The sequence below is a fragment of the Podarcis melisellensis genome, assembly GCF_964234715.1.
Source record: "Podarcis melisellensis genome assembly, chromosome: 5".
Lineage (NCBI taxonomy): Eukaryota > Metazoa > Chordata > Lepidosauria > Squamata > Lacertidae > Podarcis > Podarcis melisellensis.
The window spans coordinates 4,874,174-4,890,422 of record NC_138537.1 but is presented as its reverse complement, the minus strand read 5'-3'; the positions used below and the strand labels follow the sequence as shown (position 1 = coordinate 4,890,422).

General features: G+C 46.0%; 1 protein-coding gene across 5 annotated transcripts in view; it reads right to left on the bottom strand.

The window, feature by feature from the left end:
• Nucleotides 1-16,249, bottom strand: part of DIS3L2 (DIS3 like 3'-5' exoribonuclease 2) — a 211,185-nt gene that overhangs the window by 62,759 nt on the left and 132,177 nt on the right. For all 5 annotated transcript variants that reach the window (XM_081910808.1, XM_081910811.1, XM_081910809.1 and 2 more), the window contains 2 exons: nucleotides 7,055-7,167; nucleotides 727-834 (listed from right to left, as the gene is read on the bottom strand). In XM_081910808.1, coding sequence (XP_081766934.1) covers nucleotides 727-834; nucleotides 7,055-7,167 — 221 coding nt within the window. The remainder of the gene's footprint in view (nucleotides 1-726; nucleotides 835-7,054; nucleotides 7,168-16,249) is intronic.

The window sequence follows — 16,249 nt, the reverse complement described above, 5'->3', positions numbered from 1 at the left end:
GAGCTGTGGTTCAAAGAACATTGAGATGGCGGTGGTTTGTGGAAATGACAGGGATTGGAAGCAACTGAGATGCAGGCAACAGTTGTGGTATGAAGGGGTGGAGAACAACATTAATTCATGGAGGAAAGAGATCAGTCTATAGCTATTAACCAGGGTGGCTGAATAAAGTCTCCGCATTCAGAGGAAATAACTCCAGGCTTTTCTACCCTACTGTGCACCCCAAGTGTTTTTTCCTGGCTTAAATGTGTCCTTGAACGCTGACTTTTGACTTTGGCCCTGCCCACCGCTGGGCAGGAGGCCCCTGGAAGATTGCATAGAGAAGAATGCAGCCCTAAGGCCTAGACGTGTCTTTGAACCCTGCAATGAATCTTTGAACACCATTTGCTGGGGTGCTGTGTGAGTTTCTGGGCTTCTTGGAGACAGCTGGTTAAACCAATCGGAACCAGGGTGCTTGACAAGATGGACTTTTTGACCGACCCAACGTGGAAATTCTTAAGTTTTATGTTCCACCCAGAAATGAACTTATCTGGACCAATTTGCACACAAGAGCTCTTGTGCTTCCTAACTAGCAGGAAGCCTCCGATTCAAGTCTCCCCCCTGTGATGTCAGCGCTGTCAACTCATACCTGCACACTTGATGTTGAGCTTATCTGCTCAATCAATGGGACAATCCAAGGGGCAATGCTGAATGATATATACCTAGTCCTGCCAAGCTGCTGGGGCTTACCTTGCCTTGAGGAGTTAGCTTCCATATGACGGAGAAGGTGAGTCTGTCTGTCATAGGATTGAGACTGCACAGCTGCTCACAGAGGAGTTTGGGGAGCATGGGGATCACCTAGGAAACAAAAGTACTGTATGTGAAAATGAATTCAGTTTCCCTGAAAGCAGTATTTTAGTTTTCCACTGACACCGGTGCAAAGATTTCTGCTTGTACAAAGAGACTTTCCTCCCTCTGTTCACCACCCCAACTGCTCCAGAGGGTTGGAAGAAGCCCCAAGGGCAGAGTTAGGAGAGGAGGAGGACGCTTGGTTGCGCAAGCAAATAAAGTCCTTGCGCCGATGGAACAATTGCCTTAGTGCTACATTGGATTCCACCCATGAGCAATAATATTGTGCTTCTACTACTTTGCCGTGCTATGTACACCGATTTTATTTTTCTTACTGTCTGCGCCATCTGTGTGGCAAATTTGCGCAGTGGCAGCCAAGAATTGGGCTTTTCCAACAACATCCTACTCTCATGTGGAATCTCCTTCCTCCAAAGGGGAGGAAAGATACGGTTCTTTGATGGCTTTTAGGGAAAGATGGAACGCACACCTCCTCTATCAGCCTTCTGGGTGACAACATTGAGCTGCTTCACGCAACACACTAAGCCAAACGTTGGCTTTGGGAGACCACACAAATGAGAAGAGCCTACAGCCAATTTGCTCCCCCCTCCCCTTGGCTTCGCACAGTCTCTGAGCTAGGACTTGTGGTTAATCTCCCCCCCCCCCTTGCTAAGCTCAAGCTGTACCTAAGGTTTGGTTTCAGGTGCCACATGAACAAGGCCATTGTTCTCAGTGTTTCTTCTACAGTTGCCTTTCTGTAGTGTTGATATTGCATTGCTAGTGTTTAAACTGCTGCTTCTGATGTGATATTTTTCTCCATTTAGGGGTTCTCTGGGTAAGCACGGGCAACAGCTGCCTTTCCCTTCAGCGGGGCTCCCCATACCATTTTGGGTCACTGGCTGCATTTACACGAAGTGATGCAAAAACCTGCCGATAACGTCACCACTATTGCTAAATGAAGTAAGCATGCAGGTTACAAAAGAAGAGGAAAACACCCAGTCCCGCCAAAAGAAGTGGGGTGGAGGATGAAAAAATCCCAGGACCCTGTGTAAGTTTCACAATGCAAACATTTTCTATCTACATGCCAAGCCTTCACGGGAAAGCTCTTAAAATATTTAATCACGTTTGTGGCTTGGCACCCAATCTCTGCTCATAAATCCACTCTAATTGCCTGGCAGAGTTTGGGATAGCAGGCCTGGCTGTTGAGCCTCCAGCCAGCCGGGAAAGAAATCGCTTTTCCATATGAATCAGCAGGGCAGGCTGAACTGGAAGGTCAGGAGGGCAGCAGGGTCCGATAAGCTGTTCCTCTAGACACAAAAGGCCGCCAGCTGTGTTATTCCAACGGCAAGGGAGCACGTTGACAATAGGAGCCGGCCCATAACTCACAGATGTCCTACGTGAGGCCGGCCATGCCTCAGCCTGCTTAATGGGAGGTTATCCGCTTGAGAAGGGGCAGAGCCCTTCAAAGAGTGTCAGAAAAGCCCACCGCCAATCAAAGATGGGAATGCTAGCTGCAAGGTATTGCAATCTCAGATAACAACCGGGAGCAAGCAGAAAGAGATTAGCAAAAAGCCCAGCTGGAGCCAAGGATGCAGCTGGAGAGCGACTCTTCGTGACCAGGAGGCACCTACTAAGACTCTTTACTGGTAAAAAGAAGAGCAAAGGAGGGAAACCTCCGCTGCCAAGGTGGGACATTTGGCTACTGATCGCTCATCTAAAGTGCCCCCGATAAGGGCCAGAGCTGCATGGTAGAACTTCTGTTTTGGATGCAGAAGGCCCAAGGTTTAATCCTGAGCATCTCCTGGTCAGGCTAGGAAACCCTACCTGAAACCCTGCAGAGCCATTGCCAGGCAGAGTAAGGTAAAGGTAAAGGGACCCCTGACCATTAGGTCCAGTCGCAGACGACTCTGGGGTTGCCAGCATACAGCTTCCAGGTCATGTGTCCAGCATGACTAAGCCGCTTCTGGCAAACCAGAGCAGCGCACGGAAACGCTGTTCACCTTCCCACTGGAGCGGTACCTATTTATCTACTTGCACTTTGACGTGCTTTCAAACTGCTAGGTTGGCAGGAGCAGGGACCGAGCAACGGGAGCTCACCCCATCGCGGGGATTCGAACCGCTGACCTTCTGATTGGCAAACCCTAGGCTCTGTGGTTTAACCCACAGCGCCACCCACGTAGACACTACCAAATTAGATGGACCAATGGTCTGGCTTATTATGATCCAATATTCCTCCATTCGTCTACCTTCAGAGGTGAGGTAGGTGGGGACTGGGGAGCGGACACCATTCATGGTGGCAGCACCCATTTGGAGAGAACTCTCCCACAGGCTTGCCTGATGCTGAAAGAAAGGTCTTTCTGAACGGCTTTTTCGCCAAGGCTTTTAAATCTCTCTACTTAGTTCCATTAAATGCTGCTGAGATAATGTTAGGTTGTCCCGCTGTTCCAACTATTATTTTGCAAGTTCCCTCTTTACATGTTTGGGCTACAAATTGTAAACCTGGAAGCTGTGACTGAAACTGAAGAAGGGCAGGGCATACTGTTAAATACGCAAATAAATGAAGTTATTTGGCCACCTGCAGTGTGCCACTGAACATCCTAGCCTCTCCTTAAGGTGAGAGCACAACCTGTATAGGCCAGGCTGCACACAGAGGCAGCAATCTGACAACAATTTGTGTAAACTGAGAGAGAGCACACCCACAGTTGTCATTCCTATCACTGGTGTTGCATTTTTAGAGTTACATTACAAGAAGCCTGCTTCTTACCAGATCTACCCAGCAGAGTAATGTTTTTCCTTGTTTATTTTATAAGATTTCTTACCCATCCTTCACCGTAAGGTCCCAGCAATATAATATAATTAAAAACAAGTAAAAAGTGTAACAGTTTATATACTATTTTATATAGATATATGCACACACACACACACACACACAATTCCAAGCAAAAGCAGCACAAGATTAAACGAAATAGGAGAGGTGGATCCCACCTTGTTTCTTGAAATCACTTCTACAGCACACCATCAGCCACAAAATTTCCTGGGTGGTTTTTAATAATAACAGCAACAATAATTTAAAAATGCAGCATCACAAAACAATAACAAAACAGCGAATTCTAGTAGTATTTAAACAATTAAATATTTTAAAGGGCAGAATAGAAAGGTGTTCGCTTGTCCCCCAAAATAAAACAAGGTAGGCATCAGGGAAGCCTCCATGGGGAGCGAACTCTAAAGGTGGAGTTCTGCCACAGAGAAGGCTGTCTCTCCTTCCTCCCATGCCTGGACCGCGATGGGTGGGTGAGGGAGTAGGAAGAAAGTTTGCAGATGACATCAGTGCACAAAGAGGACAATATGCTTTTGAACTGTACAATGGATCAACCCAGTTAAGTCATATCTTTGCCCTTCTGACGGGGCAGGAAGCAGATCGGGAGCAGAAGACACGGGGTGGTGGCATTTCTGAGATTCCCAAAAAGCCAAACAAAAGAGGGCTCTGCAACTATGCAGCAACGGCAGAATAAGCTCTGGGCTCTTTAAGGACTGCAGACAGTTCTCCCAGCCTTCAGAGCCGCTGAAAAGGGAGGCCCTGCCAGTTTTCAGGCGACTCTGGTCCTTTGCTATGGCACCACCTTTCATAGCTCAGGCAGAAGAATCCATTGGGAGCTGCCCAGGGTCCTGATCTGCCTTGCCTTGCCTGGACTTGCCCTGACCTTACTGGAAGAGGACCTGGCAACTGTCATCACCTCCCCTGCAAGCCCCATGAGAACAGGATACTTGTGGGGTAGGCTACACCAAGATACAGGCCCACCCAGGTTTGGACTGAGCGAGATGAGCGGGTGTCTGAAGTCCACCCTCCTCTGCCCAAACCCACCAACTGCACCATACCAGCCTTGACCTCCAGTTTCCCCAAACATCCCTCTCTCCTGATTTTTGCCTTGAGCTGTTATGCTTCCAGACTCTGGGCTGGTCCTGAGATAGGAGGGCTCACGGTGTGCATTGTAATCGAGCTCCAGGAGGGTTTGGGGGCCACCAAGTTCAAACGCAGGCCAGCCAGGGAAGGTCCATCCCCAGCGGGAATCGCGGTGGAGAAGCCTGGAGTAGATCAGCGCGGCCAAAGGACAAAACCCCTTTTCATGGAAAGTAAAATGGAGCGCTTCCATCAAGTCCCACTGACAATCCTGTTCCCACCGCTCAACCTGGCTGTCTGCCCTCACCCACTCAGTTTGAGGGCTCGTTCAGGCTTCCCAGAACAGGCCCTCCACCAGTGGCCTTTGAATCAGGTGGAGCCATGCTTAAGGCCTGATGGCTTCCATGGCTCTGAGCCCGTGGTTTAGGGAGGGGACTCGGAGACTTAATCATGGGGTGGCCTCATGCACTGAAAGACACTCAAAGGAAACAGGCAATTTGTTTGTGAGCCAAGAGTTCCCTTTCTTTCCCTCTTACTTTCTGTATCAACACTTCCATGAATTCAAACTTCGATCACCTCTTTGTTATTCCGCTTGAAGCTATCAAAATATCAACACCCCGACAACCTGCTGGTGTCAGAAGTGAACGTCTTGAGGCCCTTGGACTCGACATGAAGACTGGCTTCCAGTTCCGATCTTTGATCTCCATTATAAAAGAGGACCAGTAAAATATTGTAGGGATTTATGGCTGACCTTCCCCACTCAAACTACTTCACACCTAAAACAACACACAGGGACGTGCCAGAAGGGAGAAAACTGTTTAGGTTTGCCTGCTTTGTAGAACCTGATACACTCATCACTAAGCCTTGCACTTTCTCAAAACAAACCATTAGCCTTTTGCACAACTACTCCTTCTCTCCCAGACAGGCAAGTTCAAGTGGATTAGTTATGCAGATCTATTTGATTTCCTTGCAAGGTTCCCCCCCCCACCACCACCACAATGTTCAACTGGAGCTGCAACACTACCCACGTCAAGCCTGATTTTCTCCAGGGCTGCTTTCCCATGATATTTCCACCATACTGACATTTAGCGCTTAGAACAAAGAAGATTTGCATGGAAAAATACACATTTCTCCATTTAAAAAAAACCTATTGCCTACTGAATAAAGAGTATTTCCTATTTTCAGCTTCTGCCTCTTGGGATAAGCACTGGGCTTGGGTGCCCTTTCCCTAACAAAGAACCATGATCAATAACTTCCATGATCAATAATCAGCAACACACAAGCAGCTAATAGAGTTCTAAACTGAAATATTCCATTTTATTGTCCCTCCCCCTTTGTCTCTCCCTAATCTGAATGCAAGGTATAAGCTCCTGGCAGGTTTTATTTACAGATAGGTAGCCGTGTTGGTCTGCCGTAGTCAAAACAAAAAAAAAATCCTTCCAGTAGCACCTTAAAGACCAACTAAGTTAGTTCTTGGTATGAGCTTTCATGTGCATGCACACTTCTTCAGATACACAGGTTTTATGTTATTCTATAAAGAGTCAAATACAGCAGCTCTGCAATTAATACTAAGAATAAAGGAATAAATCACTAATTAGCAAAACATGCCTATTCAGAAGCGTCACAGTGTTGAATTGCAGCAAAATGGGCACCTGAAAGACGAAGACTACTTTACACAATGAACATGATTAACGTATGGACTTCACTATCAATTCTGCACCAATTGCACTGGCTACCAGTGTGTTCTGGGCCCAGTTTAAAGTGCTGGTAGTAATCACTCCGGCCTTAAAGGGTTTGCGACCGAGTTACCTAAAGGACCACTGGTACTCATATAACCTGCTTGTAATCTAAGATCTGTGTCTGGGGTCCCAGTTGTATAGGTACCATGCAGTTAACGCCTGGCTTGGCATTCCAGAAGGTCTTAAAAACCGAACTTGCTGCTATGGCCCAGGCTCAGGTGAGCAAATGCAGCTCCGACTGCTGCATCCAGTTAATGTTTCCTAGTCCGCCTGCACGTTCTGTTGCTTTTATTTCTCACTGGACACCACCTTGTGGAAGGCTGGCCTCTGAAAAGCAACTGCTAAATAACCCGTATAAATAAAGAGCCTGGAGGATACAAAGCTGTCAATAGCTATTAACCGTGACAGTTGCATGGGATTTCCCATTTGGGAGCAGTAGCCGTGCCCCCTGCCAGCTTTCTTATAAAGCACAGGAAATGTTTCATTTCCACCCAGTTTCTTAGCAGAAAACCATGATCTGTTTGGACTTGTGGGTAGCATCCAGAAGAATGTTATCTGCCTGTGTTTCGCTCTGGGGCACTGATGCGAATCTCACCTTCTGCACGAGGTAGACACTCGTTGCTCTCTTGCTCGCGATTTCATCCAGGGCCGTGTCCTCCTTCACAAAGTAGCTCACATCTGCAATGTGGACGCCCACTTCGAAGTTACCTGAAACGGCAGAGGGAAGGTGAAAGGTCAGCTGAGAAAAGGAAGCAACAGAAAATAAAACAAATGCACGGCCATTCTATTCTGCAGCTGTGAGATTCTTCAAAATGCAGGAGGACCAGATCTTTTATGGTACAAAGCTCAGGCACTGGACATTCACTACGTGACCTCTTCCAGGGGCAAGTGAATTTCCCTGAATTGACTGGATGTCAGTGGTTCATTCCACTCTAAGACTCCTGTTACATTTGCACTGGGGGAGCAGGTAGAAGGGCTCATCTTCCAGCGTTAAAACTTTGATATGCCTGTTGTCTTTGTCCATGGAGTTTTCTTGGCAGGAATACTGGAGTGGCTTGCCGGTTCCTGCTCCAGGTGGATCAGGTTTGGTCAAAACTCTCTGCTATGACCTGTCCATCTTGGGTGGCCCCACACGGCATGGCTCATAGCTTCTCTGAGTTATTTAAGCCCCTTCGCCACGACAAGGCAGTGATCCATGAAGGGACCTCATGAGAAGAGAAGGCTCCATGGAAAAGACCCTGATGTTGGGAAAGATGGAGGGCACAAAGAGAAGGACAGATCCTGAAGCTGAGGCTCCAATACTTTGGCCACATCATGGGAAGAGAAGACTCACTGGAAAAGACCTTGATGTTGGGAAAGATGGAGGGCACAAAGAGAAGGACAGATCCTGAAGCTGAGGCTCCAATACTTTGGCCACATCATGGGAAGAGAAGACTCACTGGAAAAGACCTTGATGTTGGGAAAGATGGAGGGCACAAAGAGGAGGGACTGAGGGGAGCAAAGTGGACTTTCTTTCAGCCAAGTTGCCAGAAGAGAAGGATTTTCTTACTGCAAATTCTCATGCCTCAATGTGTACCAAGGGCAGCCTTGACACCCTGGGCAAGCCCCCCCCCCCCCGGTCTGGAGGTGGAGCCTACTTCCGACTTCCAGGAGGCAAGGTGGCCAGATGCCCTACCTTTACAGAAAAGCTACAAACAAAACTCACAGGGATCCCACAAAACAAGGACAATTATACAACTGCCCTCATATATCAGAGATACCACATATTTCATCCAACAGGTAGAGGGATTAAGTACTGATAATCATGAACATTTTACTACATTGGATGCCATATATACTTCCGTACCCTAGGCAAGGTCCATAATTGAATACATTTTGATTTCTTGTTCCTCAGCTGATGAATCTACTCTTTAAAAAAACAACTGCATTTGATGGACATTACTGTAGAAAAGAACTATTTAACTGAAAAGAACTCAGTTTTCTTTTCAAATAAAAGGGGTCGCTATGGCTAATTTGGTAGTGCCAAGTATTTTCAATCTCTAAATGGCTGAGCTTGAGAATGATAGTATTAGTATAGTCCCCTAAGAAACATATCAGATGTTATGGATTGGAAGCCACCCAGAGTGGCTGGGGAAACCCAGCCAGATGGGCGGAGTACAAATAAATAATAATAATAATAATAATAATAATAATAATAATAATAATAATAATTAATGCCACATAGACAATATTTTAATTTTATTCTCCACGTTATATGAGGCTGGTGACTTTTTTGGTTGGATCAATTCCGTTAATGATAATGTCAAATTCACTCGCCAAATGGACCAAATACCGTATTTTTTGCACCATAACACTCACTTTTTTCCTCCTAGAAAGTAAGGGGAAATGTCTGTGCGTGTTATGGAGGGAATGCCTACGGGTGGCGGGGGGGATCTGCTGCAGTCGTGAGCAGAGGATCCATGGTTCCCCTTCCTTCCCTCCTCCGTGGCTTGCTTTGAAACAGCAAAGTGGGAGAAGAGCCGCTGAGTGTTGGAATTCTCGCCCGTCTCAGCGGTATGTGCCTATCTGTTCAGGCACCGGCTGAATTCCTTAGACCTCCCTCCGGCGACTCCCGGCAGGATAAAAACATACTCGACATGCTTCTTTAAAGGAGCAAAGCCAGAGAGGAGAGGAGCCACTTACACGAGTGTAAGGGGCGCCTGTCCAGTTGGTTCCTTTAAAGCAAGCAGGCTCTCTGTCCCTCTCTCCTCCCCACTCAGCTCGCTAAATAGCAGCAAAGTTTTTCAGCTCGCTAAGCCGGGGATGAGCGGGGAGGAGGGAGAAAAGCAGAGCCTGATTGCTTTAAAGGAGCAAAGTGGGAGAGGAGAGGAGCCTTCTCCCCTTATACCTCTTCTGCATTATTAGCAGCATCCTTCTCCACACACCCCACGTGTGCTCCTTGTCCCTTGAGTGCTTTTCCTTCCCTCCCCACTTAAAATGTGGTTACAAAGCACAGATCCACATGGATCCTCAGGATTTTTGTACTGGGTCACCCCAAATTCACCATCAGATCACATAGCATGTCCATGGCTACATCTTGCACCAAAAAAATCACGCACCCACTGTTGCCTGAGGCCGCAGTGGTGCAAAAATGTGGTTACAAAGCATGGATCCACATGGATCCTCAGGATTTTTGCATTGGGCTACTCCAAACTCACTGTCAGATCACATATCTGTGGCCACAGCATGAAGCACAAAAATCATACATCCACTGTTTCGTTTAGAATATTTTTTTTTCTTGTTTTCCTCCTCTAAAAGGTATGTGCGTGTTATGGTTGGGTGCATGTTATAGAGTGAAAAATACGGTAAATATTTTGTTTTTGGATGTGTTGCTGCCACAACAACATCCTTTGTGTGGCAAGGGATACTAAACCCACAGACAGAAGTTTGTTATTTACATCAGGCTTCTTAAGAATAATTGACTGTATGGACACTTTTCACATTTAACAAAAGACTTCACATTTGATCAAGTTTAGAAATCTCACGCCGATCAATTTTCTCACACTTTACACAGCAGGAGTTTCCCGAAACAGATGGTTTTAGAGTCCAGGTTAAGAGCAGATAGGGTCAGCACACGATCACTCAATCCAAACTAAAAGAAGTGGGTTATTTTGGACCTTGGACTTCAACCATGTATCCCATAATATCAAACGTATTGTATAGAAACACTGGCGTATTGCTCAAGGTTTGCTAGGGTGCCAAAGGAGTTCCTTTTGTGGGATTCTGCAGAACTATCAGTTTGGCAGATAAATTAGCCAGTTCAGACATTATGCACATGAAATCTCTTGGAAACGATCAAATCAGTCACGGTAAGTGTGGTCACTGTACACGATGTCCACAAAGTCTGGAAACGAAATAGTTTTTATCTTGTTCATATAAAAAAAATATGTTTTGAAAGCTTTTTCTAATTGCAATTCATGTTGTATTATGTGACCATGTTCAAAATTATATGTTGGTCAGATCATTAGGCCTCTTAAGCTGAAGTGAACTGAACACAAGCCCAACATTCGTACTAGAAACCCCATTAACCATGCATTTTCTGGAATGGCATCACAGGACTTCTGGTTATTATTATTTTTTGCTCTAGAAAGAATTCATCCTAGTCCATAAAAAAGATTATCTTTGGACTTGCTACTTTCCCAATGAGAAGTATTTTGGATACACAAGTTATTTCCAGGTCCTCTGGTGGTTTAAATGACAAAATGGATTTAAGTGTATTTCTACGATCATTTAATAAATGATTTCTTTTTAAAATAGTAGCTCTACTCATAAGTAATTGTTCCACTCAAGTCTAATGGCCATTTTTGAGATTCACATCTGTAGGTGGTACACGGATTGGCAGCTGATTTCTATCCTCCTTTATAAGACCTCAGTTACATTATATTTTGCGCATAGAAGCAAGTTTTCTTTTTAAAGCAGTAACACAGCTACCTCTTTTTTATATTTTGAAACTTTACCTTTGGATGGTAGGCTTTCATTTTTATATCATACAAACTTTGTATGCAAGAAAGATTCACAAAAGCTATGCAACCTTTATGCTACAGTCTCAGGGTGTTATTACATTATATATTTTTACCTAGCGCAGGGACTAGTGTTGCTGTAAGAAGATTTTCACACCTCCCCCCCTCAAAAAAAATTCATCCCCAAATCTACTATGCAGGGTTGGGGGAGACCCAGAGCAGATTTAGGGGGTGCACAGGGGGGGGAGCGGAATGATATTTTGGCTAAAAACCTGTGAGCAGGTGGCTTGTGTGCCTGTTCTGTCTGCTGTCCAGGTTCAGTGTTTTTCGAATCTGACACCCAGCTATTTTGGACTGCAACTCCCATCATCCCTGACCATGGGTCCTGCTAGCTAGGGATGATGGGAGTTGTAGTCCAACAACCAATGGAGACCCAAATTTGAGAAACACTGCCTGCTGATGGGCAGCTCCAAGATCCCTGTTATGTTCTCAATCCTTAAACCAGATCTAGACAGATACACAATTAAAAAATAAAATCAAAAACATTCTAAAACTGATTAAAACAATCTAAAAACAATTGCAATTTCTTTTTTAAAAAAAGTTTAAAAGCAGTTATGGTTAAAAACATTCTTCCATCCAATTATCTTTGGGGTTGCCAAGCACATTTCTGTTTGTCTCAGGGTCCACGTCCTGGCCAGGTAGAATTTTAGTGCCCTCTTAAATAAGTGTCTGTCTGTCACTGTGTTCCAGATTCTGTCGAAAAGCAGTACAAACTAATCTTGAAGGCTAGAGCAACAAGGAATCTTCCTAAGGCAAGACCAAAAGAGCTAACCTTAGCACCAACTTATCCTTAGGAAACTCAACAGGGGCAAAAACCAGGTCTGCAATAACTCACACGGTGTTGGTGAAATTAACCCTTTATTCAGAGAAACAAACAGCTTGGGAGGCCAGGCCTAGTGGGCACAGCAACTGTTCCCGGGAGATCTTGCCGCAATGAGAGAGTCACAAGGACTAGAGGTCCCTGCCTTCCTGGAGCTCTCTAACTCTCCTCCTTCCCCAGTTCCTTCCCTAGCAATCAGCGCTGAGAAGAACAAAAAACCCACCCTCGTCCTCATTAGAATGGCCTGCTGAGAGAATAATTAAAAATGTGCAAGGGGAAAGAAGGAACCCCCATCCCACGGCAAGGGATGCATACCACAACTCTTCAGAAACGGCCTCCTCCCCGTGTTATCACAGGCTCTGAAAGCTCTTCCACCGGGAGGCTGGCGGGTCAAGCCTAAAACTACTTAGATGGTAAGCCTTAGACCAACAGCGAGAATATTGCAAGCGACGGGAGCCAAACAGTTGCAGGAGGCGAGGGAAAAAGACACCCCTTTTGAAGTCTATATTCTAATATACCGACCCTACAGGACAAATATTGATGGAAGGAAAAGGAGGGAGTCATTACATCATGGCGTTAATCGCAGCCTAATCCGATATCCAGGCTCTTGCAGATATGAACTCTCTGCCCCAAACCGAATGTTGACAAACCGAGAGGGATCCCGTTACGTGTGATAACACAACGCAGAAGCTGCCAAGAAAAACAACACCGAGAGAGAGAGTTCGTTTGGTGCTTGGGGTTCCCATCTCAGGTTCTTAAAGCGAGGGGGCAGCCTAACACCTCCTGATTCCCACCCCACCCTTCACACTTGACCTCAAAGTGGCAGATCATCTGCCTTGCATTAAGAGGGTCCCAGCTGCAATCCCCAGAACTCTCCAGGTGGGGTTGGAAGAGACTTCTGTCTGAAATCCTACAGAACCGCTTCCGGCCACTGTAGACCAGAACTTTCCAAAGTGCGTGCCACAACACGTTCATGTGAACACTTCCCGTGCTCCTTTTGGGGCTGGAAAGGGGTTAGTTATGTCAGCATCGCCCTTGAGCCAGTACCACCAACTGGACTCATGCACTTCAGCCCCGACTGGGCCAGGCGAGCTGGGTAGCACTTCCAGAGACCACCTTCTGCACAGGAACAGGTCAAAGTGCTGTGGACTCACAGCTTAGAGTTGTGAGCACCGGATTCACTTCCACAAGAAGACAGTCGTTGCACAGCAGAGTATAGCAGAGCATAAACGACTCGGAGAGCAGCTCTGTAGAATATCTTCTTTATTCTATCTACAACTATAATACAACTATATACAGAGCTTAATGAGGTCTAAACATAAATGAATGCTGCACTACACTGAGTGTCTGCAGCTGCTCTTAGCAGCAACCTTATCTCTACACACGATCACTAACACTCAGTCTCTCTCTCCCCCCCCCCCCCCGACACACTGACTGACTGACTGACTCTTTGACATGGTGCTGGAGCAGAATAAGTAGAGAGCAGAACACTGCCCCTCCTCTCTGGAGAATCAGCAGACTCATCAGGAGATTCTTGGATATGGGAGGGGTGAAATCTCCTCAAGTTATACCTCCAGTTTGCTAGTAAAACTGAATTAAAACTGGATAAAAAGTGTGTCATTGATATGAAAAGTTTGGAAAGCTCTGCTGTGGACAATACTGATCAAGACGGGCCAGTGGTCTGACTCAATATAAGGCAGGCTTCCTAAGTGTCTATGTTTGCACCACAGTCCATTATTATTAGAAGTAGACGTAGAAGTAGTAGCAGCAGCAGTAGTACCCAGTCCATCTGACTGGGCTGCTCCAGCCACTCTGGGCAGCTTCCAGCATACAGAAAAACATTAAACGGTAAAGGTAAAGGGACCCCGACCATTAGGTCCAGTCGTGGCCAACTCTGGGGTTGCGGCGCTCATCTTGCTTTATTGGCCAAGGGAGCCAGCGTACAGCTTCCGGGTCATGTGGCCAGCATGACTAAGCCGCTTCTGGCGAACCAGAGCAGCGCATGGAAACGCCGTTTACCTTCCCACTGGAGCGGTACCTATTTGTCTACTTGCACTTTGACGTGCTTTCGAACCGCTAGGTTGGCAGGAGCAGGGACTGAGCAGCGGGAGCTCACCCCATCGCAGGGATTTGAACCACCGACCTTCTGATTGGCAAGTCCTAGGCTCTGTGGTTTAACCCACAGCGCCACCCACGTCCCTTGACAGAAAAACATACTAAAACATTAAACCTTAAAAGCTTCCCTATACAGGGCTGCCTTCAAATGTTTCCTAAATGTTATATAATTACTCATCTCCTTAACATCTGATGGGAGGGTGTTCCATATGGAGGGCGCCACCACCGAGAAGGCCCTCTGCCTGGTTCCCTGTAGTTGCAGTGTGGGAACTGCCAGAAAGCCCTTGGTGGTGGATCTCAGTGTCCAGGCTGAACGATCAATCACATCAGTACAGTAAATCTGACCCAACTATCACAATGAATTAAAACCTGAGCCAAACTCCTTAGAGAATACCACATACCTCTTGAGAATACCATATCTGATCCCACTCCCTCTATCAGCTCCCACTTCAGCACATAGTTACTACTTTTGTCATTTGCCTAATTTTTAAAACATCTTTTTACAGGGTTTTAAAATCAAGGACCATGGGAATAATAAATGATACAAATAAACATACCATCTCATTTGCCTGATTAGCCCCAAAGCCCAACTAATCATGAATCACATAACAAATGGAATGCCATTATGAGTCTTCTAAATCCACCAAATTTGGTCACACGATGACATCGCAGAAGAAAAATCAGCTGAGAGCGAGAGCAATGCCTCCTGGATTATTCACACGGGTAATCTCAACCATAATTCAATTTTTGAATTATGGTGCTGGAGGAGACTCTTGAGAGTCCCATGGACTGCAAGAAGATCAAACCTATCCATTCTGAAGGAAATCAGCCCTGAGTGCTCACTGGGAGGACAGATCCTGAAGCTGAGGCTCCAAGACTTTGGCCACCTCATGAGAAGAGAAGACTCCCTGGAAAAGACCCTGATGTTGGGAAAGATGGAGGACACAAGGAGAAGGGGACGACAGAGGACGAGATGGTGGGACAGTGTTCTCGAAGTTACAAACATGAGTTTGACCAAGCTGCGGGAGGCAGTGGAAGACAGGAGTGCCTGGCGTGCTCTGGTCCAGGGGGTCACGAAGAGTTGGACACAACTAAACGACAACAACAATCTCAACCAATCAAAGACCACAGAATGAACAAGGTGGCATCCTTAAGGGAAAACAAACTGCTGAGAGAGAGCAAAAGGAGGCAATGGAAAGAATAGGCCAAACATCTTCACAGTCACTGCTGAAAATGTTTCAATGTTCCCTCAACACTGCCAAAAACATGCCCCCCAAACAGTAAGCAATTTTGGCTTCGCCCTAATCAACTCCGATGTCATATGTAAACTCGCAATGATTGAAGTTAAAAATGGCACCCATCCATTGGAACAGTTTCTTCCCATGTTACACATGGTTATACAAAGGGCTTGTTGAGATCTGAAAAAAGAATCTAATGGGTTTGAACCCATTCCAGGATGCTGTGCGTAACCCCAATCCTATGTGGCAACTGAAGGAGGAATGATTTATACAACACACCTATGAGAAGAGTTTAAAGCAAGCTGGGATTTCAACTTCTCCACTGATGACCTCACCTCCCCGAACAAAAACAGCCCAGAGAACTCAATTTTCCTTTATTACCAAAGAAATAATAATAATAAAACAGGATGAAGAAAGAGAGGGAGGAAGGGTCTGTAAGTACTCAGTAAAAGCTGCCAACGCAGCAATTTGAATCAAGTGTTCACTCTTGGAATGGGGAAACTGGAGTTTAAGTTTGTGTGAACAGCTGGAGCAGGAAGAGCGGGAAAGATACCCTGGTGGTAAATTCACATTCACTTTCCTAAGCAACCTTTTCACCATCCAGATTAAAACAGGGAAAGAGAAAATTAGCCAGTTCTGTGAGAACAGATACTGGCGCTGAAAGGTATTACAGTGGTACCTTGGTATCCATTCCGGAGCCCCGTTCGCATCCTGAATGGAACGTAAGACGCGACGGCGCATCTGCGCTGTTGGTTTCTGCTTCCCTCACTGAGCAGCAGCTGCAAGTCATGGGACTATGTTTTCATTCCACAGTCCAGATACTGTTGGATTCTCATGGGAAAGGGAGACTGGATGTGACATTCACTGGTTTCCTTTTTCTTTGTTCTGTCGTTTCTTTGTTGGGAGTTGCTCTCTGCTCTCACAGAGGCAAGATGTACATTTGTGTGTTCTCGGTATAGCTTAGAAATAAAGTTTAGCAATGTAGAACTATACCTGCTTCATCCTTTCGTTTGCGGACTGGGATGTTGGTTTCTGCTTCCCCCTTGAGCTGATACAGC